Source organism: Nematolebias whitei, chromosome 13, assembly GCF_014905685.2.
Source record: "Nematolebias whitei isolate Nwh7 chromosome 13, NemWhi1, whole genome shotgun sequence".
Classification (NCBI taxonomy): Eukaryota; Metazoa; Chordata; class Actinopteri; order Cyprinodontiformes; family Rivulidae; genus Nematolebias; species Nematolebias whitei.
In genome coordinates this window covers 25,521,162-25,545,286 of record NC_056510.1, presented here as the reverse complement: position 1 = coordinate 25,545,286, position 24,125 = coordinate 25,521,162, and the positions used below count along the sequence as shown (strand labels likewise).

At 41.3% G+C, this 24,125-nt stretch overlaps 2 protein-coding genes across 4 annotated transcripts; both read right to left on the bottom strand.

Moving 5' to 3' along the window:
* Positions 1 to 272: 272 nt before the first annotated feature.
* Positions 273 to 4,358, bottom strand: ing1 (inhibitor of growth family, member 1). The gene is made up of 4 exons (XM_037686514.1): positions 4,244 to 4,358; positions 2,979 to 3,134; positions 1,193 to 1,341; positions 273 to 971 (listed from the first exon to the last, which is right to left on the bottom strand). Exons 2-4 carry the CDS (start codon positions 3,115 to 3,117, stop codon positions 345 to 347), a joined length of 915 nt encoding a protein of 304 aa, XP_037542442.1. The 5' UTR covers positions 3,118 to 3,134; positions 4,244 to 4,358; the 3' UTR covers positions 273 to 344.
* Positions 4,359 to 4,753: 395 nt separating this feature from the next.
* On the bottom strand, positions 4,754 to 15,288 carry naxd (NAD(P)HX dehydratase). 3 transcript variants are annotated; one of them, XM_037686511.1, is made up of 11 exons: positions 13,982 to 14,716; positions 13,498 to 13,893; positions 13,167 to 13,317; positions 13,048 to 13,093; positions 12,883 to 12,971; positions 8,124 to 8,232; positions 7,832 to 7,882; positions 7,642 to 7,746; positions 5,817 to 5,937; positions 5,568 to 5,691; positions 4,754 to 5,027 (listed from the first exon to the last, which is right to left on the bottom strand). In XM_037686511.1, the coding sequence occupies exons 1-11, from the start codon at positions 14,487 to 14,489 to the stop codon at positions 4,877 to 4,879; spliced, it is 1,851 nt and encodes a 616-aa protein (XP_037542439.1). In that variant the 5' UTR covers positions 14,490 to 14,716; the 3' UTR covers positions 4,754 to 4,876. The 3 variants fall into 3 exon arrangements, with proteins under 3 accessions (XP_037542439.1, XP_037542441.1, XP_037542440.1); XM_037686513.1 differs by lacking the exons at positions 13,498 to 13,893; positions 13,982 to 14,716 and adding an exon at positions 15,202 to 15,288; XM_037686512.1 differs by lacking the exons at positions 13,498 to 13,893; positions 13,982 to 14,716 and adding an exon at positions 15,021 to 15,269.
* Between the last annotated feature and the right edge of the window lie 8,837 nt (positions 15,289 to 24,125).

The following is a 24,125-nucleotide window of genomic DNA, read 5'->3' as shown; positions in this document are numbered from 1 at the left end:
CAACTGCAGCCTTGAAGGGACAGTTTGTCAATATGAGGCTGCAAATTAAAAAGTTCTCTAACCACGCACGTGCTGACCACTAAAAATAATTTATTGTTGAACAGAAACACTAGACACTGCATGCATGACGAAACAGAGGGAAGCTAAGTGCAGAAGAGCTCTAAAAACATGCAGATTGTCCAGTTTTTACTGGGGAATCCTTCTAAACCACATGGAGATGTCTCAGTTCTGCAGCCTTTATAAAAACTATACAAGATCCCTCTGTAGAATACACCGTAGCAATATTTTAAATGAAATACAAAGTTGCATTTTTATTTTTAACTCGTCCACTGAGCCAGGCCGAGCTACCTGTTGTAGGCCCTCTCCTTCTTGGCCCTCTCCAGGGCCTTGTCTATGGTCTTTTCATTCTCGCCTCGACACTTGGGGCAGTACCACTTGCCTTTGGGCTTATGATTGAGCCCGACACAGGAGAAGTGGAACCACTCGATGGGGCATTCGTCGTTATCGCAGCCGATCATCTCGCCGTAAGACACCTGCTCACACAGGCAGTATGTGGGCTCGTCTGGATCGATGGGCAGCTCGGGAGGAGACACTTCCCTCTCTGACTTTCCTTTAGACCGTTTCTTCTTCTTAGAAGACGTTTTGGCTCTCTTTTCCCGAGATGCTCCTACTTCCTCCGCATGATCCAGACCTCCATAGCATTCGCGATTTTCCCCGTTTTTCTGTCGTCTTGAACGCTTCCCTCCGGCTTTGTCTGTTCCGGCTGAACCCGGAGTGACCTCGTCTCGTTTCTTGTCGTGGTGGCCCGACTTCCCCGGGGTGACGGCAGCTGATGAAGAGGACATCAAGGACACTGCAGCGGTTGTCAGAGACGTCGTCGTGGTAACATGACTTTCTGGGGCTTCTTGAGAGGAGAGGAGTAGTTCTGAATGCCAGTCTATTTGTCGTGTGTGGTTCTCGACCAACTCCACCTGTAGCAAAGCGTACAGTGTTTTTGTTTTAAAGCTTGCAACTTTGTTAAATAAATGTAAAGAAACCGTCTTCAGCGTGTTCAAGTTCAGTTGTTTGTATGCACAACTTTTTGATGAGCTTGTGTAAAAACGCTGCAGTTTAACTGAACGTGTTACATATTTTAAAAGCACAGCTCTTATCTTCATCAGTTGGACAAAAGCTTTGTCGTGTTCCAACGTACCATTTGACCAGCGATCTGGATTTTCTCATCTCCCAGCTCCTGACTATGGATCAGTGCCCTCTGAATGGATAACTGAAGCTTGCGCCTCTGAAGTACGTCAGACTCCCGGCGATATCGTTCATACACGTCATCAAGCTCTTTGAGAACATCTGCACAAAAAAAGTCAATTAAAATAACTAAATCTGACATTTCCACAATAAAATGTCCACTTTCACCACTGTTCCTTGTAAAAGTTGTAGTTATTGTCTTGAGCTGTAGTGAATTAAAAGGGATCTCCGACTAGCTGGAAACATTGACCTTAATGATAAACAATTACTTCAGCTGTAAAAAAAAAAAGACCATAAAATACCGTCAGCTGTTTGGATTTTAAATTTTTTTTTTTTTTACCTTAATGAGAGACAGTGCCATTTTTAATGCTGTGATGCATTCTGGGTAAATGATGTAGACATGTTGTTCCAGAGCAAGCTCAACTCAGCTTGACTATAAATTTTAGACATTATCTGGTGTTGAACACTTTAATTTGAACAGGAGCGCGTTGACAAGAGGAGAATGTAGCTGTGACTCAACTTTTGTGTTAGCTCAAAGCTAATAGCATTAGCTCTGAAGCTAATATACGGTTTATTGTTAGCTCCAGAACTAATTTATATAGCATTAGCTAAAAAACTAATAGAGTTCAATCCATAGCTAATATATATGGCTAATATATATGGCATTTGCTTCAGAGCTAATTTATTTATATATACTGTAAATAAATAAAGTTTAGCTCCAGAACGAACAGCGTTTGCTCTGGAGCTAACATATGGGGTGCTAGCTCTAGAGCTAATAAATTAAACATTACAAGTTATCATGTTTGATTGTTTTTCAACCCATATATTGTGCATAAGAACTAACACAAAATATAACTTTATTGTCACGTTATAACTTTTTAGCCTCGAATCCTTGTATTTTAGTCTCCACTACAATCCACATACATGTTCGGGCTGCTACTGTTAATGCCGATTCCTTTTACATTATCAGTGTTTAGCGCAGGGCTGTTCAACTGGTGGCCCAGGGGCCAAATCAGGCCCACGGATGAACTCAGTTCGGCCCACCAATGGGTTCATTTTTAAATAAAACTAGATTTTAAACCATAAAACAAACATACTTAATGAAAATTACTGCTGGATGTCCGCCCCCTGAGCGCTTGGCTTTCAGTAACTGTGGCCCCCTCAGCAATTTAGTTCAATAGCCATGGTTTAGCGTATATCTTAGATCTTTTAGCATATTGTTTGGCGTTCGTTTAGCGTATATATTAGATCCTTATATACTGCTTCTTTTTACACTTTATATTTTAGCTATTTTTGGGTGTAACTGGGACCCTGTGTACATAATTTCGTTCCACCTCGTGTACCACAGGTGATGCGAATGACAGTAAAATTGACTTGAACTTGATACATCATCTTCCCTGAATGCAATGCGCCGGTAATATAATGACAACATCCTTAGGAGAAGAATGCAATAATCATTAGTAAGTAATAAGTAATTAGGAGTTTTCACGTGCCACAAACAACAACTTTTAGTTGAATATATAAATAATTCAATTCAATTTCAATTCAGTTTATTTATATAGAGCCAAGTCACAACAGAAGTCATCTCAGGACACTGAACAGAAACATTCATATATAAAAACAATAAGTTAACAAAAACATTCATGAAAATAATAATTTAAAATTAACACATTAAGGCCAAATTAAGAATACAGTATTTGATCGTGGCACAACAGTAATGTAATGGTAAGTTTCTGTACCTTGATATCTGGCATCAATCTCCCTCATGAGGGATACACTCCTCTGTAAGTCGAAAGGCAGAGACTCCACCAGATCCAGATACTCCTCCACATAATTCACAACTACGTGCCCGGGGTCACCGTTGGTGGGGTTCAACATTGCTACTTGAGGCACAGCTGCAAACACAGAATTAATAAAAACATTTTCACTGCTGCTGTAAAGCCATACTGCTCTTGTAGCAACTCTTTAATGAAACCAGAATGATGAGTTACATTTAATTTCCCTTTTGGGTGAACAAAGTAGTTTTGAATGGAATTAAATTGTATCAGCCATGGTAATGATTAACTCGTGGTATAAATGTCTAAATTCATTCAAACTTTATTTCTACAGGTTAATCCCACTGAGCCTCGAGGACTCATTTTTACAAGAGAGACCTGATTTGAACAAAGAGTGATGACAACATGGACAACAAAGACAATAGACAACCTTAAAGGATGCATACAAACTGAGAACAAGTGAAAATAAAATGGTGTTGAAAAAATGTAACAAAAAAAACAGCTAGCTTGTAAGGAGATGTAGAATCAGATCTTTTTGAAAGATATTCCAGGAAACAGGAGCGGAGTAGGAGAAGTAAATAAAATAATTTGGGTACATGAATAATTAATATTAGTTGAATACATGTAATATGTAGACAACAATGGACAAAACGTTTAGTTTCCCTGCATTACTGGAGAGACTGCAGCGATGCAGCTACATTAAGAGCTAAAGCCTCGCTCGATGTGTGGTTGACATTTAAACAAAGCAAGTTGACAAAAAGCATAAAATTATAGGCTACAACGAAGCCGAGTGGTCTTAAATTAAAATACTAACTCTTACGTTAACGTATTCTACTTTTGCATTCTCGTCAAATGTCTTTTAGATACGCTTCTTATCTTTACAATGCCCCCAGTTACATTGTTTTATTTAGCTCGTTAGCCCGCTGCAACACAGCTTGTCATTTTGATACATACAACAACACAGAGAAACGTTCAGTTACGCCGACACTGAACACTGCCCCACTAATTTTATTCCGTAAATAAACAGAGCCTTTTAAAATACAACCTAACGTTACGCAAACAAACGAAAAACAAACCAGAATTCAGTCCCTTTAACGGTCTTTTCTCATGATCGCTGTTAGCTAAGATAGCTTGCTAGCTTAACGGTGCGACTAAATGAAAAGTGGCACAAACAGGGGGAAATGGCATCTCTGGTATCTCGTATATGAGCTGTAGGCACAAGATCTTACCTCTGAATATAGATCTCTTTTCTTTATTAAACTGTCGCTCACTCCCGTCGCTGCTTGTGACCCTTTAGCTCACAAGCTTCCGAAGCTTCTACGCGACAGCAGTGCGCATGCGCTGAACTTCAGCGCGGCAATCCAAGCTTCATACTCTCCGCTGATTATCGTAATAAACTTTCCCAGAAAACACGGAAACGAGCCAGTTAATGGCAGAAAGACCCCCTTTAAAATGAACAAGCACTTTAGTAATATACGTGTGTGTTTGCGGTCAGTCAGACATCTGCTGCTTGTATAAAGGTTGAATGAATGAATGCATTTTTCTGCTGAAATACTCGTTTGACAGACAACATCGCCACCTTGTGGTAATTGCCAACATGCACTTCCTGTCAAGACTAGATTTACTAGATTTACTAAAAATTCAGATAAGTTTACATTGACTAACTTTGTTTTATCAATCCAGACCCGTTAGTGAACTTATGCTTTATTTAATAGAATTAAAAATAAACAAAGTGCATATTGTTGTTTACCAGATTCAAAGTGCTTTTTTGACCAGATGGTCCACACTCCGACCTTTATTCAGCATGTTAAGAACACATTAAACAGTTACTGTAATATAGCTTTATACAAGCAGGTAGAGTTTCAGGTTTCAAACAGCTTCCTGAAAGCCGGGCCGATCTCATGGATCATGTCTGAGGTGGTGGTGGACCTGCCACGTCGCTGAAACGCTTGACTGTTGCACTGTCTGGTAAGAGAACAGGCACCGAAAGCTGCGACCACTGATGGATTCATACTGAAAGAAGGTAAAAGTTAGGTATTAGAAAAACATAAAGCTTCCAGTTATTAAATAAAAACGATCTTCTACTTTTAATTTAGCTTTTTCATTAAGACCAATCACATCGTTGCAATTACTTCATGAAAGCAAGTCATTTAATCGCCTGATTATGTGTGTGTCTGTTAGCAAAACATTTCATAAACCACTGGATGGATTTGAATGAAACTCCCAGGAAGTGATCACTGGATGACCTCCTACAACTGAGTACCTTTTGAAGTCAACCCAAATCAAGATGGCAACCACAACCAACTGGCTTTAGAAAACACAGAAATGACTATTACTCAGTCAGTTTTTTAGAGCTTGAGCTAAGAATTGGTGTGGTAGTAGTTGAGAGTCATCACTAACTTGTGCTCTAAGCGTTAACAGCTCATACAGGATGTTTACTGAAAGCTGTGGCATGTAAGGCAGGGATCAATATGCCTTCCTTCGAGGAATGCTACTTTAACTATATTTACTTGTCCTAAAAAAAATTAATCTCTAAAGTCAAGGCTCTCTCACCTTTTGATCATGCCTGCTGCTGAAGCAGAATGAGCCCAGTGTGCAAGGACTCCCAAAGATCCAGACAGGAGGTCACCCTGTCCACCACACCTTCTCCCACTGCCTTCAACACTACACGAGTACACTAAAAACAGAATCACATTACAAGGTCACAAAAATGACACTGCCTGGACTAAATAAATTATTTATAACACTGAAAATAACCAGCTGGGAAATAAAAACACGCCTGAAGTTGTGTTTGATACCAACCCCTGCTGCCATCCGATATGAGGTCCTGCTCCCCCTTTAGCACCAGAGTGAGGTTGCCCATAGCTCCGCTGAGCTGCATGACGCTGCGTGCACGATCACTGCTGTTCATGGGTTCATGGTGCTGAAAACAACAGCATGAAAACACACATTAGCATAAAATAACTAGAGAAATTGCCTTTCCTGCAAAAATGCAGTGTGAATGCTTGTTGCTGAAGAACTTGCTGAAATGTAGCTGAAATTGAAGAACAAGCCCAAGTTGGCAGAAGACAGCAGAAAGAACACATATTTGTTAAATTAGATTTAAACAAGCAGAACTTATCACAAAAATTAGCAACTTGGGAACTACAAGTAGCTGAAAAGGCAGAACGAAGCTTAAACTACCAGGAGGAAGTGGAAAAAGCTGAAATGAGCTGGAAAAAAAAAGGTGAAATTAGTTGAAAAGCTAAATTTAGCAATAAAACAGATAAGTAGGGGCAGCACGGTGGCGCAACTGGTAGAGCTGCTGCCTCTCAGCGAGCAGGTCCTTGGTTCAAACCCCGGTCCAGGGACCTTCTGGGCAGAGTTTGCATGTTCTCTCCGTGCATGCGTGGGTTTTCTCCGGGTGCTCCGGTTTCCTCCCACAGACCAAAAACATGCATGTTAGACTAATTGGTAACTCTAAATTGTCCCTAGGTGTGAATGAGAGAGTGAATGGTTGTTTGTCTCTATGTGGCCCTGTGAAGGACTTGCGACCCGTCCAGGGTGTACCCCGCCCCTCGCACAGTGATTGCTGGACATGGGCACCAGCGACCCCCGTGACCCAAAATGGAATAAGCGGGTAAAGATAATGGATGGATGGATGGATGGAGGTGCAAAGTAGCAGAAATGACCAAAAACAACTGTAAACAGCTGAAAAATGCTACAATGCAGAACAAGCTTAAATTAGCAGAAGATAGAAAAAAAAAAACACATGGTTACCCAATTAGAAGGAAGACAAAATAAGCGCTTGAAAGTGGATATTATCTGAAAAAAGCTGAAATTAGCAACAAACAAAAAAAATTATATATATATATAAATATAAATATATATATATATATATATATATATATATATAAATAAATATATATATATATAAATATATATATATTTATATATCATATCATACACACACAGACCAGTATATAATAAAAGCAGCTAAAATTTTCTAAAAAGATGCTTAAATTACCAAAAGGAAGTGCAAAGAGCAGCACATTTTCACTGAATTAAGATGCAAAAAGTTTAAATGAGTGCAAAAATGTGGAATTAGCCAAAAAAGCTAAAATTAGCATTAAAACAGCAAAATAGTCGTTGAAATAGCAGAATAAGCTGAAACTTGCAGAAACAAGCTGAAAGGAGCACAACAAGCTGAAATTAGCAGAAAGAAGTTAGAAACACAAAAATGTTGTAGTTAGCAGAAGAAATCTGAAAGGAGTACAAAACAGCTGAAAGTAGCTGACAAAAAAGTTGAGATTTGCACAAAGAAGCTGAACCAGAACAAAATGTGAAAGTAGCAGTAAAATGTCGTAAACAGATCTAAAGATTTGAAGGATGTAAAATGAGCTCAATTCATTTCCTCTGTGGGGAAAAATGGCAGAAAAGACTAAAGATTTCAAAAAGCTGAAGTTGCACCACCTGAAAGAGTTGAACATTTTGAATTAGGATTTGTTGAAATAGCACAAAAATTGTGGAATGAGAATGATGCTGAAAAATGTACGGAATGAAAAAAGGATCACAATTGTGTGAACGCTTCATAAACATTCACACAATCACATTAAAAACCACCAGAACGCTGCCAAAAGAGACCCACCAGTGCCTCAAACAGTCGAGTGAACTCCATGAAGTTAGGTGTGAGGATACCTTTCTGGTACCCCTGGATGATAGATGGTTGTTGCGTTACGAGCCATAATCCATCCTGTTGAAAATAACCAACATCTGTATGACTGCACAAAGAAGCTCACAGGTTCAACAGCTTCAACTTGATTTTAATCAACACTTACCGCGTCAATAACTATAGGAATATCTCTTGCTTTAGACCTCTCGATCACTTCCTGAAAAAGAGAAAGTATTATCAATATTTTTATCTAAAACACTAATTAGTGATGTACTCATTCTTCTACTAAAACTCTGCCTCCTCAAAACAATGTGTGAGCAGCACACGTGGGAAAATATGTCTCAGGCGCCAGAAGAGGCAGAGTCTGTTAAAGTAGTTTATTGGCTATATGCTGTACACTAGTAGCTAGCTCAACAGTCTCTGTTGAGTAAAAAGAGTAAAAAGTATTTTTCACATGCCTTGGCTGTTTTCAGTAAAGATTCTTCTCTGCCTAGACCAGGTCCCACTACAAGGCTGTGAATTCGTGGGAGCCACTTTTCGATTTCTTCCACTGCATTCAGACTGTCCCTTTATACACACACAAGGTGACACACATTAGATAGGTTTGGAAAAATGTAAACTAAAACATGTCTACATATTTTAGTAAAAAGAAAACAAACAAAAAAAATGTCCCAATTAGGGCTTTGCGATATATCGATATATATATATATATTTTTTAATCGATATAATTGAATTCACAATATAAAATGAGATTATATCGATATACCATACCATTTTATTTATAGAGCACTTAAAACGGCTACAAGGCCAATCAAAGTGCTGTACAGACAGAACAACAGACAACACACAAAGCAATATACAAAATGAAGTAAATCAGAATATAGACATAAAAACGATGCAGATAATGACGACAAACCAGTGTGGAGTGTACAGGTTCAAAACACAGATGGTGTTGAAAGCTACTGAATAGTAGTGGGTTTTTAAACGGGACTTGAAAACCAAGAGGGAGGGGGCCTGTCTGACAAGCAGAGGTAACTCGTTCCAAAGTCTTGGTCCTGCTACAGAGAAGGCCCTGTCACCTCTGCGCTTAAGACGAGTTCCTAGAACTGTGAGGAGCAACTGGTCCGCTGACCTCAGGGAACGTGGTGGGACATATGGTTGTAGCAGATCAGAGATTGGGGGGCGAAACTGTTCAGTGATTTGTAGACATACATGAGTATTTTGAACTGGATTCAAAAGTGAACCGGTAACCAGTGCAGTGAGGCCAAAACTGGTGTAATGTGCTCTCTTTTGCCTGTACTGGTTAAAAATCGGGCTGCTGCATTCTGGACCAGTTGTAGTCGTGCAATGGAGGTCTGACTGATACCAAACAGGAGCGAATTGCAGTAATCAAGCCTAGATGTAATGAATGCATGTATTAACTGTCTCCAGGTTATTTTGGACAATATGGGCTTCAGTTTAGAGCCGCCTCAGTTGGAAGAAGCATGATTTAACAATCATGTTTACATGATTGTTAAGTTTCAGGGAAGGGTCCATTATCACGCCCAGATTAGTGACTCTTTGTTTTTCTGACAGGGTTAGAGCGGAGCGGTCGATGCAGTGGTTTGTGATCGTGTCGTTGGGAGGGAACAACATGACTTCAGACTTCTTCTCATTGAAACTTAAGAAGTTTAAAGCCATCCAGTCCCTGATGTCAGCCAGGCAGTTGAGCAGCTGTTGAATAGAGCATGTACCATTGTGTCTTAGGGGGAAGTAAATTTGACAGTCGTCGGCATAGAAGTGAAAGGGCATGTTGTGTTTTCGGAAAATAGCACCAAGTGGCAGCAGGTATAAAGAGAATAGGAGGGGACCCAGGATGGACCCCTGTGGAACCCCCCATTTAAGCTCTGTCGCTGCAGAACTAAAATCCTTGATGGAGACACAAAAGGATCTGTCAGCGAGGTAAGATCTGAACCAATTGAGGGCTGATCCTGTGATGCCCACCCACTGCTCCAACCTAGCAATGAGGATCTCATGGTCGATGGTGTCAAAGGCGGCTGTGAGGTCCAACAGGACAAGCAGCACAGAATCACCAGTATCTGTGGATCTGAAGATGTCATTAAAAACCTTCAATAGGGCAGTTTCAGTGCTGTGGAGAAGTTTAAAGCCAGATTGGAATAGCTCTAAGATGGTGTGACCTTCCAGGAAGCACTTCAACTGGGACTCAACTATTTGCTCCAGTATTTTAGAAACAAATGGGAGTTTGGAGACAGGCCGGAAGTTGGAAACGACTGAGGGGTCAAGGTTTGTTTTTTTCAGAAGAGGCTGGACAGCAGCATGTTTAAAGGTTTTTGGCACCACACCAGTGAATAAACTACTGTTTACTATAGTAAGAATGGATGAATCTAGAGTAGGAAAAACCTCCTTTAGTAGTCGAGGGGGGACTGCATCGATATAAAACGATATAGTCTTATACTTTACCTAGTTATAAATCTGCCAGTTTTTCCCACCAGTCCGCATCTTTATACCACCCCTTCTTTTCCCTCACTGAATAAGACAATGAGCCCAGACAACATCCCCAGAAAAGTGTTGAAGGAATGTGCTGATCAGCTCTGTGAGGTGCTGGCAGACATGTTTAACACCTCACTTACCCTGGAGACAGTTCCCACCTGCCTGAAGACTGCCACCATCATCCTAGTCCCAAAAAGCTCTACAGTGACTGGTCTGAATGACTATCGGCCAGTGGCCCTCACCCCGATAGTCGCTAAATGCTTCGAAAAACTGGTCATGACTCGCATCAAAACAACCATCAACATCAACGAGGACCCTCATCAGTACGCATACTGTGAGAACTGATCAACAGAGGATGCCATCTCCTCTGTGGCCCACACTGTGCTCAACCACCTGGAGCAGAAAAACTCTTACGTCCGTATGGTCTTTGTGGACTTCACATCCGCCTTCAACACCATGATCCCCCAAACCCTGATGGACAAACTATCTACACTAGGACTAAGCCACTCCATTTGCAACTGGGTACTAGACTTTTTAACAAACAGACCACAGTTAGTGAGGATCCACAACCTCTCCTCCTCCACCATAACCCTCAGCACTGGCTCTCCTCAGGGATGTGTGTTGAGCCCCCTCCTGTTTACTCTGCTCACGTATGATTGTGCAGCTACCCATCCAGGCTGTCACATTGTAAAGTTTGCAGATGATACAGCGGTGGTGGGATGCATCACAAACAATGATGAGTCCAGCTACAGGCAAGAGGTGGAACACCTGGAGAGCTGGTGCAAAGAGAATAACCTTCACATCAATGTGAAGAAGACAAAGGAGATGATTGTGGACTTCAGAAGGAACAAAAACATCTACACCCCCCTGAACATAAGAGGATCCGCGGTGGAAGTGGTCTCCAGCTACAAGTACTTGGGTGTACACATGAATGACAACCTCAGCTGGAGCAACAACACCACCAGCCTGATCAAGAAAGCTCATCAGAGACTCTACTTCCTCAGGCGGCCGAGACGAGCTGGACTGGGAAGCTCAGTCCTCACCTCCTTTTACAGGTGTGCAGTGGAGAGCATCCTGTGCTCCAGCATCAACGTGTGGCATGGAGGCTGCACAGCTGCAGAAAGAAAAGCTTTGCAGAGAGTGGTGAAGGCTGCACAGAAATCTGTTGGAATCAGCCTCCCCACCATCACAGATATCTACACCTCCAGATGCAGGAAGAGGGCCACCTGCATCATGAAGGACCCCACTCACCCAGCACACACACTTTTTGCCCCACTCCCCTCAGGAAGGAGGTTAAGGAGCATTAAGTGTAGAACCAGCTGAGGAACAGCTTCTACCCTGAGGCTGTTAGACTCATGAATCTCTAACTAGAATAATCACTGTGAAAAACCATATCATGTTGCTGCTGATCTGTTTCATGTTACTGCTGATCTGTTTCATGTTGCTGCTGATCTGTTTCAATGTTGATGTGTTCATGCGTGCATATCCGCTCACAGACTCATGTTCATGTTTGTGCTGATGTTCAATGTTTTATGTTATGAGTGCTTAGTGTATATGTAGTTGATGTTTTTCTTAGTTCATATCTTAGATGTTATTACTGTTTTTCTTATACATTTTATTGTTGGATGTAACTGGGACTCTGTGTACATAATTTCGCTCCACCACATGTACCACATGAGGTGCGAATGACAATAAAGAGTCTCTGACTCTGAATACAAACCCGCCCCTCCTCCCCTGCTGCTTGCAGCACCTGAAGACTATTTGAATTACAAAGCTGAACTTAGATATGCAGATATTTTTGTTGACTCACAGCATGAGTGCACTGTAAATTCCTGATAGGTGTTAAAACAACTGGATAGGTGCTACAAAGCAATGGTTTGGTCTTCTCCAGGAAACTAACTGTTTTACAGTGGCAAGATATGAAATTGTCTTCTCATTAAAAATGTGGAGACAAATATCAAGTTTAGGATTATTTACTTGCTGTGTTTCTTCTGGTATTTAGACACAGCAGTAAACCAGTAAAGCACAAACAAGCTTGAACAACAAGGCTCCGTCCATGTCAAGAGACAGACAAAAAACACCTCCAGCTGAGCTCTGCACTTTACACAGAGCAATGTGTTGGAAGAGCCACGGAGCATTCCAGAGCATAGGAACTATTAAATTAAAAAAGAAACAAGCCATAACCAAACAGAACCAAGTTCTGTAAACAAGCCAACTACACAAAAAAAGTGGGCTTTCTAACAGCTTTGTTAATAAATGTTAATAAAAGGTTGAATGAATATACTTCATTAGAATCAGACGTTTTACAGAGCAAGTCACCCTTTCACTTGCTCTCATTTTCATTTGCTCTGTATGTTTTCTGTTTAAATTTAAAGTGCACAGCTGTGTTTTTGGTTTTGTTATGCATGAAAAAAAAACTTTGATTTTTGAGACATTTATTTTGTACAGTATACACACTGTTTGTTAATAAAGGTGCGTGTGTGACAAGTGGGATTTGGAACTAAGCTTTGACTATGAAATATATTTTTGTTCTTATTTTATGGAACGAAAAAATATCGAGATATATATCGTATATCGCCATTCTTCTTAAAATATCAAGATATTAATTCTGGTCCATATCGCCCAGCCCAAGTCCCAATGATAAGAACGCCTTCAACAACTGAAAAATACAATATTTCATGTCATGTTATGATATTAAATACGTAATTGATATGGGTGAGTACTTACAGAACAGGGTGCACTATAAGCTCAGGGCTGTACGATTTTATTACAGTCGCAGCATCTTTAGTGCAAAACACATGAGACAAGTCAGCCCCCTGAAAATGAAAAAAAGGTGTTGTCTTTGACCTAAAACTCATCCGTAAACCATTAAAGTTCAGAATTGTAGCTCACCACTTTGAGAGCAGAAATCGCAGCAAAGTATGGCGCTCCAGTGTAGCTTTATGGAGAGAAATAAAAAAAATTAGGGAAATATTTTCATACGTCATTTATTATTGTGGAATTCAACATACTCTTGGCAACCTCCAACGATCCCGATACGCCCGTCTTGTCCTTTGTGCTTCTTGGATGTCAGTGGAGGAACGATGCTCTTTACCAGTGAGAAGATGACATTGTCCATGGCTCTGTGTGATGAAGAGCCCAAATTATAGTAACGCTCGAACGCTGAGGAAACAAACAATATGAAAGTTTTAAACCATACACAAAAAAAGAATTTGCCCACATTGGCGTAAATTGATTTTTTTAATAAGCAAAGAGTCAAATGTTGGCTGAGGATGACACTGCAGACAAATGGTTTTAACTTTCTCTTTACACGTTCCACCGTCACGACACCCGAGCTGATACCTAATGAATCTGCACTCAGACAGTCTTTCTGGGACGACGGGCGTCCACGCGTGTGCAACGGGGAGCTGCCGGTAATGACCGGCGCGCGGGCTGGAGGATCGGCCGCCTTGGCAGCGGAGCTGGGTCTGGCCGAGGAGATGCTCGAGAACATCTGGGCGAGCATCTGGAGCATGTGCAGCTCTCGGGCGTGCTCAGTCTCCCGACGGTGGTCTTCCATCTGCAGGCGCTGCTCCTCCACGCGGAAGAAGTTCTCCTCGGCTTGGGCGCTCTGCTCCAGGAACTGCTCCATCAGTTTCTCCATGGGGAAGTTGGAACGTCGCTTCCTGGGTCGTTTTGGTGTTCTCGCTGGCAGATGACCAGCTGGCTGGCTGCTGTTGTGCGGTCTTGATGAAGTGCCTAAAGGAAAGATGGTACTTTAGAAACTTTTCAAAGCATTGAAAGACTCCAACAGCAAAACAATGTACAAAAGAAAGAAAGCACTTACTGTTGTTGCCAACTGTGACTTTAAGTGGGATGGGAATGGGGACAGTCGGGTATTCCAGCTTGACTTCCGTCTCAGAAGGATAGGGACACTCTCCAGTGCTCTCTACATCCTGAGCATCCTCTCCATCCTCCTCCAGGCCGTCCCCGGCCTCCTCTCCTCCAGCCCCGCTCTCCATCATCAAATCATGCGCGTCGAGAGCCGGGTTGCTCAAAATCCTCTCCATGATGTCATAGAACTTGCAGATCTTGTGATACTGCCCGTTGTTCCGCAGGTTACCCTCCTTGGCCAGCAGGTACTGCCTCTTGAGGCTTTTGATCCGAACCCTGCACTGCTCCGGCGTCCTTTCAAAGCCCATGGCCCCCAGCCTGCGGGAGACGTCGCGGTACACGAAGCTGTTTCGGAAGTTTCCATCCAGCGCCGTCTGGATGTCCTGCTCCCCCCAGATGTTCAACAAGGTCCGCGTCTCCACGTCCGACCACAAGAAGCCCCGCGTCGTGTTGGCTAGCATTCTAGCTGAACCGGACCGGTTTAATCCCCCAGCGTAAGATGCCGAGTGTTGACACTGCAGGATAATGAAGGTCTGATCCAGAGCTGCATCAAAGCAGCGGGACGCAGCTAACCCAAACAACGTCCAGTGGCCATTTTGATGCTAGCTTACAGGAAGTCCTTGAAGTGGCTACACATTTAAACTTTAGGTTCATAACAAAAGCGTATAAGCAAACTCCGAGACCCTTCGCAGTCTTTGTTTATCCTCTTAAGTCGTAATAAAAATGCGTAGCTTATTATTTTCCGGACAAACTGAATAGGGGTCAGCTTCCGGTGCTGTTAGCGCAACCTTTGCTTTCATTGAAAATTTTTCAAACTGACCTCTGATCAGTCCTCTCAGGGTAATATTTACCGCCCACCCCGTCGATTCGGTGTCTGCTGGGTCCTAAAGCCCGTGGGTTCTAAACTCCACTAAAAGAATAGCTAACCTTATTAGCTTCAACACAATGGTGATACAATAAAATAAAACATCAAAAGATTTCCTGCACGTTACCTTTATCGTTCAAAAAGATGAATATGGCAAGAATGGACAGCGCGACAGTGATCAACGAAAACGACAGGGGTGTCTGAATCTGCTGTTGAGGCATCGTTGTTTTAGTAAACCTGCTGCCATAGACACTCAGAGCTTCTCCACGCGTGGAAGACCCCACCCTGCTCGGCAAAGTCCTTCTTACCTAAACGGGATTTGCGTCGCAACGCCGAAAAGTGCACACAAACGCTCCTACTCATGAGGCGTCTGTCCAGGAAGAAAACGAGGTGGTGCGTTCAAAGACTCCTCGGACAATCCAACTTCAAAACAAAGTTGCTAAGACAAACCGGAAGTACGTTAACAAAAGTGTCATAGCATATCACGTGTGGTCAGCTGGTTCGTTTTTTTTTTCTGTTATAAGTATCACTTGTAAAAAAAACAAAACATACTTTTTTAAGATGAGACTTTAAGTTTAGGTGAGGAGAAAACAACTTATGATATAAAGCTATGTAGAAATTGTAATGTCGATATGCATGTAGATGTATTTGTAATAGTTTGTAATAGTGCATGTTTGTTTTCTCTTGTACAGCACTTTGGTTGGCCTTGTTGCTGTTTTAAGTGCTCTATAAATAAATTGGTATGGTATGGTAGTTAAGCCCGAGCAGCAAAGCGCTGCGAAGACCTGTTGTAATCGCTCAGTTCATTAGGCCCGAGCAATTTTTCCGTCAAATGAATTGGCCTTTTGGGGGCCTTAACATACCCCAAAACTCAAATTTGGCGGATGCATCAGGACTGCTGAAAAATTACGCATTTTAAAGGCGTCGCGAAAATCGAAACAGAAATGGCTCAAGATCGCCACCTGGAAATTTTCAAAATACCTTCCTCATTAACCTTTGTTGAAATTTGGTACACTTGTCCAATTCCCCAAGATGCACAGAAAACCCTCTGGCACCAATGTTGTACATAAACAGGAAGGCAGCCATTTTGGAATGGCATCCCAATTTTCACACCTTTTTGGAGGTTTACAGCCTCCACATTTGAACAAACTCCTAGAGATTTCGCTCAATCGGTTTCAAACTTGGCCATTTTGGTCAAAAGGCACGGGGGATGCAAAGTTATCTAAAAGGTTCGATTTGGAGCATGCTGAAGGGGCGGGGCCAGAACTCAAAGTTTGACATCTCGCCATGAAAAACGAAACGCTAATAGCTCCTACAAGAAAACTGTCTGAGACATCAAACCTTCAGTGATTGATCCACATTTGGTCCCCTGCAAGACTGAATGGTCAAATCATGACATCACTTAAGCCACGCCCCCTGACAACAGGAAGTGTAAAGTTTTACGTTGAATGGTCCCTATCTGACCCCTGTCACCTGATCAGCATGATAGTGTGTCCAGTGACCAAAGACATGTTGGTGTAACTTGCTTTCCAACACTGACAGTTTTGGGTGGAGCATGTGGGCGGCGCGGCATGGCGAAGCAAGACGTAACGCCGTCGCCATACGTTTGGCTCTAAATTCCACAGATTTAAGCCGAGGTGCACCAAAATCAGTATGATCAATCATTATTCACCCCTTGAACAGGAAGCCATGATAATTGGCCAATAGCGTCCCCTAGAATATTTTAAAACCTCAGCCCCAAGCCACTTTATGACTGATAATTCTGAAACTCGGCGAACATCTGTATCTTATCAGGACCTATGAAAAAGTCTCTTGGAGCCCTGGTCCAAACTCAACAGGAAGTCGGCCATTTTGGGTCAAAGGGTCATTTTTGGGCGTTTCTAATTGCGAGTTTTAACGAACTCCTCCTAGGGATTTTGAAGGATTGCCTTCGAACTTGGTTAATATGCCCTTAGAACATTGGGGAGTAAAAGTTATCAAAAGCTTGCGTTTTCGTAGATGTTAAAGGGGCATGGCCAGGCCTAAAATTTGTGCTTCACGCCATTAATTTCCAAACGCTATAACTTTCACATTGAAAGACCGAAATGCACCAAACTTGGCATGACTCATCCCTGTTGGATGCCCGACGATCCTCTGTGATCATATTTTGATGTCATCAAAGCCCCGCCCCCTCAGAACATGAAGTCACTTTTTTTACTTGGAATGCTCCCTCTCTGACACCATTGACCTAATGAGGATGATCCTGTGTTAGAAGACATATAACAAGTTGGTCTGACTTGATTTAAATTACAAAGAGTTTTAGCTGGAGGATGTGGGCATGGCGACGTGACGAATTAAGAAGTGATGCTATTGCCATACATTTGGCTCTAAATTGCAAAGATTTGAGCCGAGGTGCACCAAAATCACTATGATCGATCATTATCCACCCCTTGAACAGGTGTCCATGATAAGTGGCCAATATCCTCCACAGCGCCCCCTACATTATTCCTACAGTTATATCTCAGTGATACTTCATCCGATCTGCAGCAGATTTTTGTTGCGTCATCAGTGAGTACTTGTATACACATTGGTAATGTTCTTTAACATTAGACTCCGTTGCTCCCCCTAGATTATTCCAACAGTTTTATCTCAGTGGCACATCATCCGATATGCGCCAGATTTATTGTGCTTCATCAGTGAGCACATGTAGACACATTGATACTGTCGATTCATGACATCACTTAAGCACCACCCACTCAGAGAAGAAACTGTCGATTATTGGATGACTCTTCCAGCTTCACCCTGTGTAAGATATTAGACTGAAACTTTGTTCGCTAACTGTTGATTACCACACGACATGTTGAAAAGCGTAAAAGAAGTGCTAGTCAAACATTCGCCACAAAACAGGAAATCACAATAACAACTGTCTGGAAGGTCGGATTTCGCCTACTTGTAAGGCCTGCAGATGGACAAGTACTGACATGGACGGAAGGCGATGTCGAAGATTCAGGAAATGCACCCTGTGGTGCATGCGTACAGGATTGGCACGAGAGTGTTTGCGATAGCAAGTGGGTGGAGTAGCTGGAGCTCCCATGGTCGCCGTAAGGCCGGAGCGGTGCTTTGCTGCGAGGGCCTCCAATGCTGCTTGCAGCTTTAATTTGCAATTATTATGGTCAAAAAAGTTTTTTCAGTGGGAACAACAAAGTCAGTGATATTTACACAGAAAAGAATTACAGAAGAAAAAAAAAACCTGAAATTGTATACTCAAGAAATAGAAAAGGTTAAGATCATAAAATGTTTATTAATATTAGGATTTTTTATAGGAATAGTTAGATGAGAAAAAATATGGAATTTACACATACAGAAAATTATTGATGAATGCAAAAAAGTCTTACATATCATGTTTGTCGAGAAACGAATGGGATGCAGACAGAACAGCATTAAAGAGGGGAGATGAATTAAGAAGAACACAGCTATCAATACATCTCTGGATTCAGTTTAAAAGGAAATAACTCGGATCATCCAACATTAGACTTTTAAAGACATGTTGGTAAAAAGAAAGAGGGAAACAAGAAGTTTTAGGTGGGTGATCGGTCAGAAGGTAGAAGTTCAAGTAAGCAACATAACCAACAGTACCGTTACCAGCACCACCATGGATAATACCAGCTGCAAAAGTAAATTTGACACTTATGGGGAAAACCCACCTACAAAGGATTAATTTTTAATTCGTACACAGTGCAGGAATATATATATTATATACAGTATAACTTACAAGTATGTTCAAGTTTATACAGATTAATCAAAAGCCCCAACAGTAAAAATAGGAATATTATAGGAATCATTATACAAGAATTTCAGATGAAATAAATTCAACATATTTCAAAAAAATATCAATTTAATGTACACCGGGGAAATGTTAGCATTATTATTGTTTTTTTCATTTACCTTTTATTTATACAGGTAGTCTCATTGAGCCACGAGAACTCATTTTCAAGAGAGACCTGTTTGGGGAGCAGATGGTGGGGGTTCAGGGGGTTTAATGGGGGTGGGGGGAGGTGTGGGGGTTCAGGGGGTTTAATGGGGGTGGGGGGAGGTGTGGGTGTTCCACCTTTTCCACCCACATTTTGATGTTGACGGTACCGGGAGTCGAACCTGTGACTTTCCGATCACAGGCCCATCTTCTAACCTCTGCACCACCACTCCCTCAAATAATTTGAAGTATTCTAAAAAAGTTAAATCTGGTCCTCTGGACATTCAAAAAACAAAATAAAGCAAAACAACAACAAAACATCTAGAAACGTGTCCAGAGGACCAGATTTAACTTTTTTTTAGATTTTTCTACCTGGATTATTGAGCATGCATCAGGATATTAGAAGTATTATTAGGAGATAGAAGAAGAAAACAATAGTTCAGAGTCAAGGTCACAAATTTCCAGCCAATCGTGCATCTGTTTACTGACACAGATGCCTTCAGGGTTCACAAAAAAATTCTAACAGACAATTGCGACAGGTTGATGACAACTGATTACAACCACACATTCACGGAATGGTCAAATTATCGTATATTTGGCCTTTTTTGGGATTATTGATTGTACATCGTACAGAGGGCAACATTGTCGTACAAATACGATAATTATCGTACACCTGGCAACACTGCGCTGGACACAGCTACAGAAAACCTCTGCACTAGTGATGGTAGTATGAAACAAAAGCTTCAAAACATGCTTCGAACCCTGCAGTAAAATTACATCGGAGCACTGCTTCGGAGCCTGTTTTGGTGCGGAAAAAGTGACACGCGACACGTGACGTCCGAAACACAAACTGTTTCGTTGTCGGAATGAATCTCTTGACTGGTTCAGAGCTCCTGACTGGTTCATGGTCCAAACAGCTGATTCCCTGACACCGCCTCATCTCGATTCTGACAGGTGACAGGTTGAGACAGTTTTGAATTGAGAGCTCAACACTATGAAACATTTTAGAGCCCTTTCAATGTGTTGGAGAGTAGGTGTGTTTTTGCTGTTAGTTGAAATCGAGTAATTATGGAGGCAGCCAGGAAAAGAGGTCGTTCTAACATGTGGGAACACTTCATTCTGCTCATGATAAGGCAGTTTTGGTATTTAAATGTCAAAAAAGTTATAGTAATGTTCAGCAGTGAAGATATTCTAGCTGTTTTTTACTTTTTTTTTTTTTATAAAAAAAATCTGTATGCCTTTTTATAACTGTCTATTGTTGTCGCTGTTGTCCATTGTTGTCATCATTCTTTGTTGAAATCAGGTCTCTCTTGTAAATGAGTCCTCGAGGCTCAATGGGATTTACCTGTCTAAATAAATGTTGGATAAAAAAAAAAAATCTAACCCTTTTAACCCATGTATTTAATATAATTACAGTAAAATGATGCAAGTGATTTTAATAATCAAATATCAGTATGGGATCAAATTATTAATTTTTTATTTACATTAGTGTATTTCTGCAGGTGGAGTGTTTGGTGTGTTCAACTGAACTGAAGCATCATGATACCTCCTCTATGATTAGACACTTCAGCGCCAAACATGGAGATGATGGAGACGTCATTTCATTGATATTTTAAGAATGATAAAGACTCTGACTCTGCCACAGTTACACAAGCACAATACCATTGCAACATTTTTATTAAATCTCTTCAATGCACAATTATCAATCTTTATTCAAAAACATGTAAGCATAAATAAATTTTCAAACCAGACAACATAGAAAGTTGATGAATTTAAAAAATCGTTTTTTACCACAGTAGTTTCTTTAACACTAGTCATTGAAGTTCTTGGTGTGTGCCCTAAAAGCATAACACCTAATTTGACAGCAGCATTGCAAATTGCCACATGAGGTCACTGTAACTGAAGCTTCAACAAATGAACCTATTTTTGAAACAATTGGCCCAACTGGTTCAGTGCTGTGTGATGGACTTGCAACCCATCCAGGGTGTACCCCGCCCCTCGCACAGTGATTGCTGGACATGGGCACCAGCGACCCCCGTGACCCAAAATGGAATAAGCGGGTAAAGAAAATGGATGGATGGATGGATAATGGATGGATGGATGGATGTATGGCTCAGTGCTGCAGCACGGTGGCGCAACTGGTAGAGCTGCTGCCTCTCAGCGAGCAGGTCCCTGGTTCAAACCCCAGTCCAGGGGCCTTTCTGGGTGGAGTTTGCATGTTCTCTCTGTGCATGCGTGGGCTTTCTCCGGGTGCTCCTGTTTCCTCCCACAAACCAAAAACATGCATGTTAGGCTAATTGGTAACTCTAAATTGTCCCTAGGTGGGAGTGAGAGAGTGAATGGTTGTTTGTCTCGTTTGTCTCCGTGTGTCCCTGTGATGGACTTGCGACCCGTCCAGGGTGTACCCCGCCCCTCGCACAGTGATTGCTGGACATGGGCACCGGCGACCCCTGTGACCCAAAATGGAATAAGCGGGTAAAGATAATGGATGGATGGATGGATGGATGGTTCAGTGCTTCATAAAAGCGTCATTTGCTCATCACTACTCTGCACCATGCTGCCCCCTGCTGGTTGGATTACACCACCTATTCTTGCAATATATTCAGATCTGAAACTTGTATTTCTTTTCAAATAAAACGCCTAAAGATAAGAACGATAAAATACTTCTGAACAACCATTCACAAAGGTAATAATTTTGTGCCTCACACACACAAAATAATTGGGATGGCGCCATTGGCGCTTGCCTGATGCATCCTGACGCAATGTTGCACACTTGTGATACTCATGCATCCTTCACCAAGCCAGCCCACATGACATGCACCCTGATTCACCCTTGAAGCACAATGCACACTCCTCCTTCCCTGCAGCTCCTGAAGAGGAGTTCTCTCCAGATACGCCTTCCGTTTTTGTCTGCAGAGATGATGATCGCCTACTTGGGGGCCTCCCCAGGGTTTTCGCGCGGGGTCTGTGTTGGCTCCTGAAGAAGGTGCCATCTCAACTACATGTAGCTGTTAGCCCCGAGCGGAATTTATAACCCCGATAGGCTGTCACTCATGGTTCCAATGAGAAAAATTCTGAGTTCAAATTAAATATAGACAGGAAAAACAGTAAGTTTGAATCATTTGAACATTTTTATTCTTATTTTTAATCACTTTTATTCTGTTTTAGCTGTTGAAGAACAGATGCATGATGGGAAATCAAAGCGGGGGTGGGGGATGCATGACGTCATCTATGCGTTTATGGTTCTTTGTCCACGCATAGTGAAATAGCGGAACCATAGGTATCATATAATCACTAGATACAGCATTGACCGCTATCGCCTATTGGCGCTGACGAGCTGTAGGGCCGCCATCTTGAAATGGTCGACCGCTCCACTCAGTGTAACCTGTTTGACAGGAACAATGAAGTATTTGCGCGTTTAATCAGTCATAGCTAAATACTAAACTCATTCTCACAATTTTTTCCTCTGTAAATCTTAGGAGTACAGCCATTAAAGCTGAACACATGGTTCAGTTGTAGTATGCTAAGGCTAGGCTAGCTTTAGTTAGCTTAGAACTCCACTACAGTCAAATTTTTAATAACGGGTTCTCACTTTTTCGAGCTACTTGACAGATATGTGACAGAGGTGTACTGTGTTGTCGATGGTTTAATCAGTGACATGAGACGTTAATTTTCTTTGACCCATCAAAATAAATGTGGTCATTTATTAACAGAATTAAAATTTAACATCAAAACATTGTACACTTTATACTGATTGGCTCTGATTAATAAAACGTGGCACGTTTTACTTAATAAAAACAACAGACATTTCTGAAGGCAAGAAGTTTGAAGATGGGAAATGAAGGAGTTTAAATGGAGAGAAAAGATGTGGAGGAAGAAAGTGTGTTGACTAGGAATGGCACCCTTCATCCGACCCCAGCTCAGCCCCGGTACACTAGGTAGGGAAGCGACTCGTTACCTTTGCAGAAGATAGGTCAGCTCTGGTACGGAGTTCCATTTCAGCTCTACCTTTCAGCGTCTCCTTAGGATGGCTGAGAATCGTCCGAAGTAGTGACGGTACTCCGTTCAACAACACGCTCACCTCCTGGGTGAACTCACAGCGAGCTGTGAGTCTGTCAGAGGTTCCACTCAAATGTGGAAGGCTCCATAATCCCAACTAGACTCAGAAGAACTCCTATGAACTCCAGCCGAACTCCATCAGAACCAGAAGAAGTCACAGAACCAACTCAACCAACTCACCTCCGAACACAACTAGGAAGTGTCGACTTTTAGAGTTCTGCTTCTGGTCACTTTTAGGAAGTCCTGATTGGTTGAAGGAACCAACAGGGGTGTGGTTTTAGTGACGTCAGAGGGTCATTACAAGTCAGAAAAACATCAGAAATGTTTAGGAACAGACAGAGAAATGTTTTGACGAAGAGAGAAAAACTACAGGTGTCAGTTCTCTTGTTACTGTCTGAGAGGTTTAAAAACATGACAGTACGTTCCAATGACTTGTTTGCGACTGCCTCCGACTTTTGACCGACATCACTCCTTCTCATTTCAGACAGAAGATCAAAAATGCATAATTACTTTGTAAAATAGACATTTAACTTGATTTCTACTTTGAATGAGGATTAAAAATCATTAATACTGTTTCACAGCTGATTTAAAATGAGTGGTTCACTTCAACATTTAAAAATGGTATGAACTAAACCCACTTTTGATTATCAAGATATTGTAAAATAGTAATATCCTGATGCATGCTCAAAATAAAATATGGTAAAATGGTAAAATAGTAATGATAATATGAAAAAGAGAGTGTTCTTTCAATTGATTAGTTCAGGATACATTTAGAAAGTCTCTGGATGAGCTAATTTGTATTTCTGGATTCAAATCAATGAAATAACAGTTCCTGTCCCATGAAGGTCTTCAGAGGCAGGTTTGACCGGAGGCCTAGTTCACTACACAGTGTATTTAAATATTCTTGGTGGGGTTAACAATAACACAAATAAAATAATCTAATGACACGTTTGCAAAACTCACAGTAACTGATACATTTTTATTAAGATCTATATATATATTTATATATATATTTTTATATATATATATATATATATATATATATATATATATATATATATATATATATATATATACACATATATATACACACACATACACACAATTATATCTATTTTATATATAACCACATATTGCCACCATATACATATATATATACACACACACACACACACACACATTATAATTTCATTATCATATTTATATAAATATATATATCATCAT

Excerpts from the sequence above, each read along its gene's own strand:
- ing1 (XM_037686514.1), bottom strand. The coding sequence starts at position 3,117 with ATGTTGAACCCCACCAACGGTGACCCCGGGCACGTAGTTGTGAATTAT. Across the intron at positions 1,342-2,978 it reads GATTGATGCCAGATATCAAG|ATGTTCTCAAAGAGCTTGAT; the intron begins GTACAGAAACTT and ends TTTTTTGTGCAG. Across the intron at positions 972-1,192 it reads TCCAGATCGCTGGTCAAATG|GTGGAGTTGGTCGAGAACCA; the intron begins GTACGTTGGAAC and ends GCTTTGCTACAG.
- naxd (XM_037686511.1), bottom strand. The coding sequence starts at position 14,489 with ATGCTAGCCAACACGACGCGGGGCTTCTTGTGGTCGGACGTGGAGACG. Across the intron at positions 13,894-13,981 it reads AGTCACAGTTGGCAACAACA|GCACTTCATCAAGACCGCAC; the intron begins GTAAGTGCTTTC and ends TCTTTCCTTTAG. Across the intron at positions 5,028-5,567 it reads GCAGCAGGCATGATCAAAAG|TATGAATCCATCAGTGGTCG; the intron begins GTGAGAGAGCCT and ends ACCTTCTTTCAG.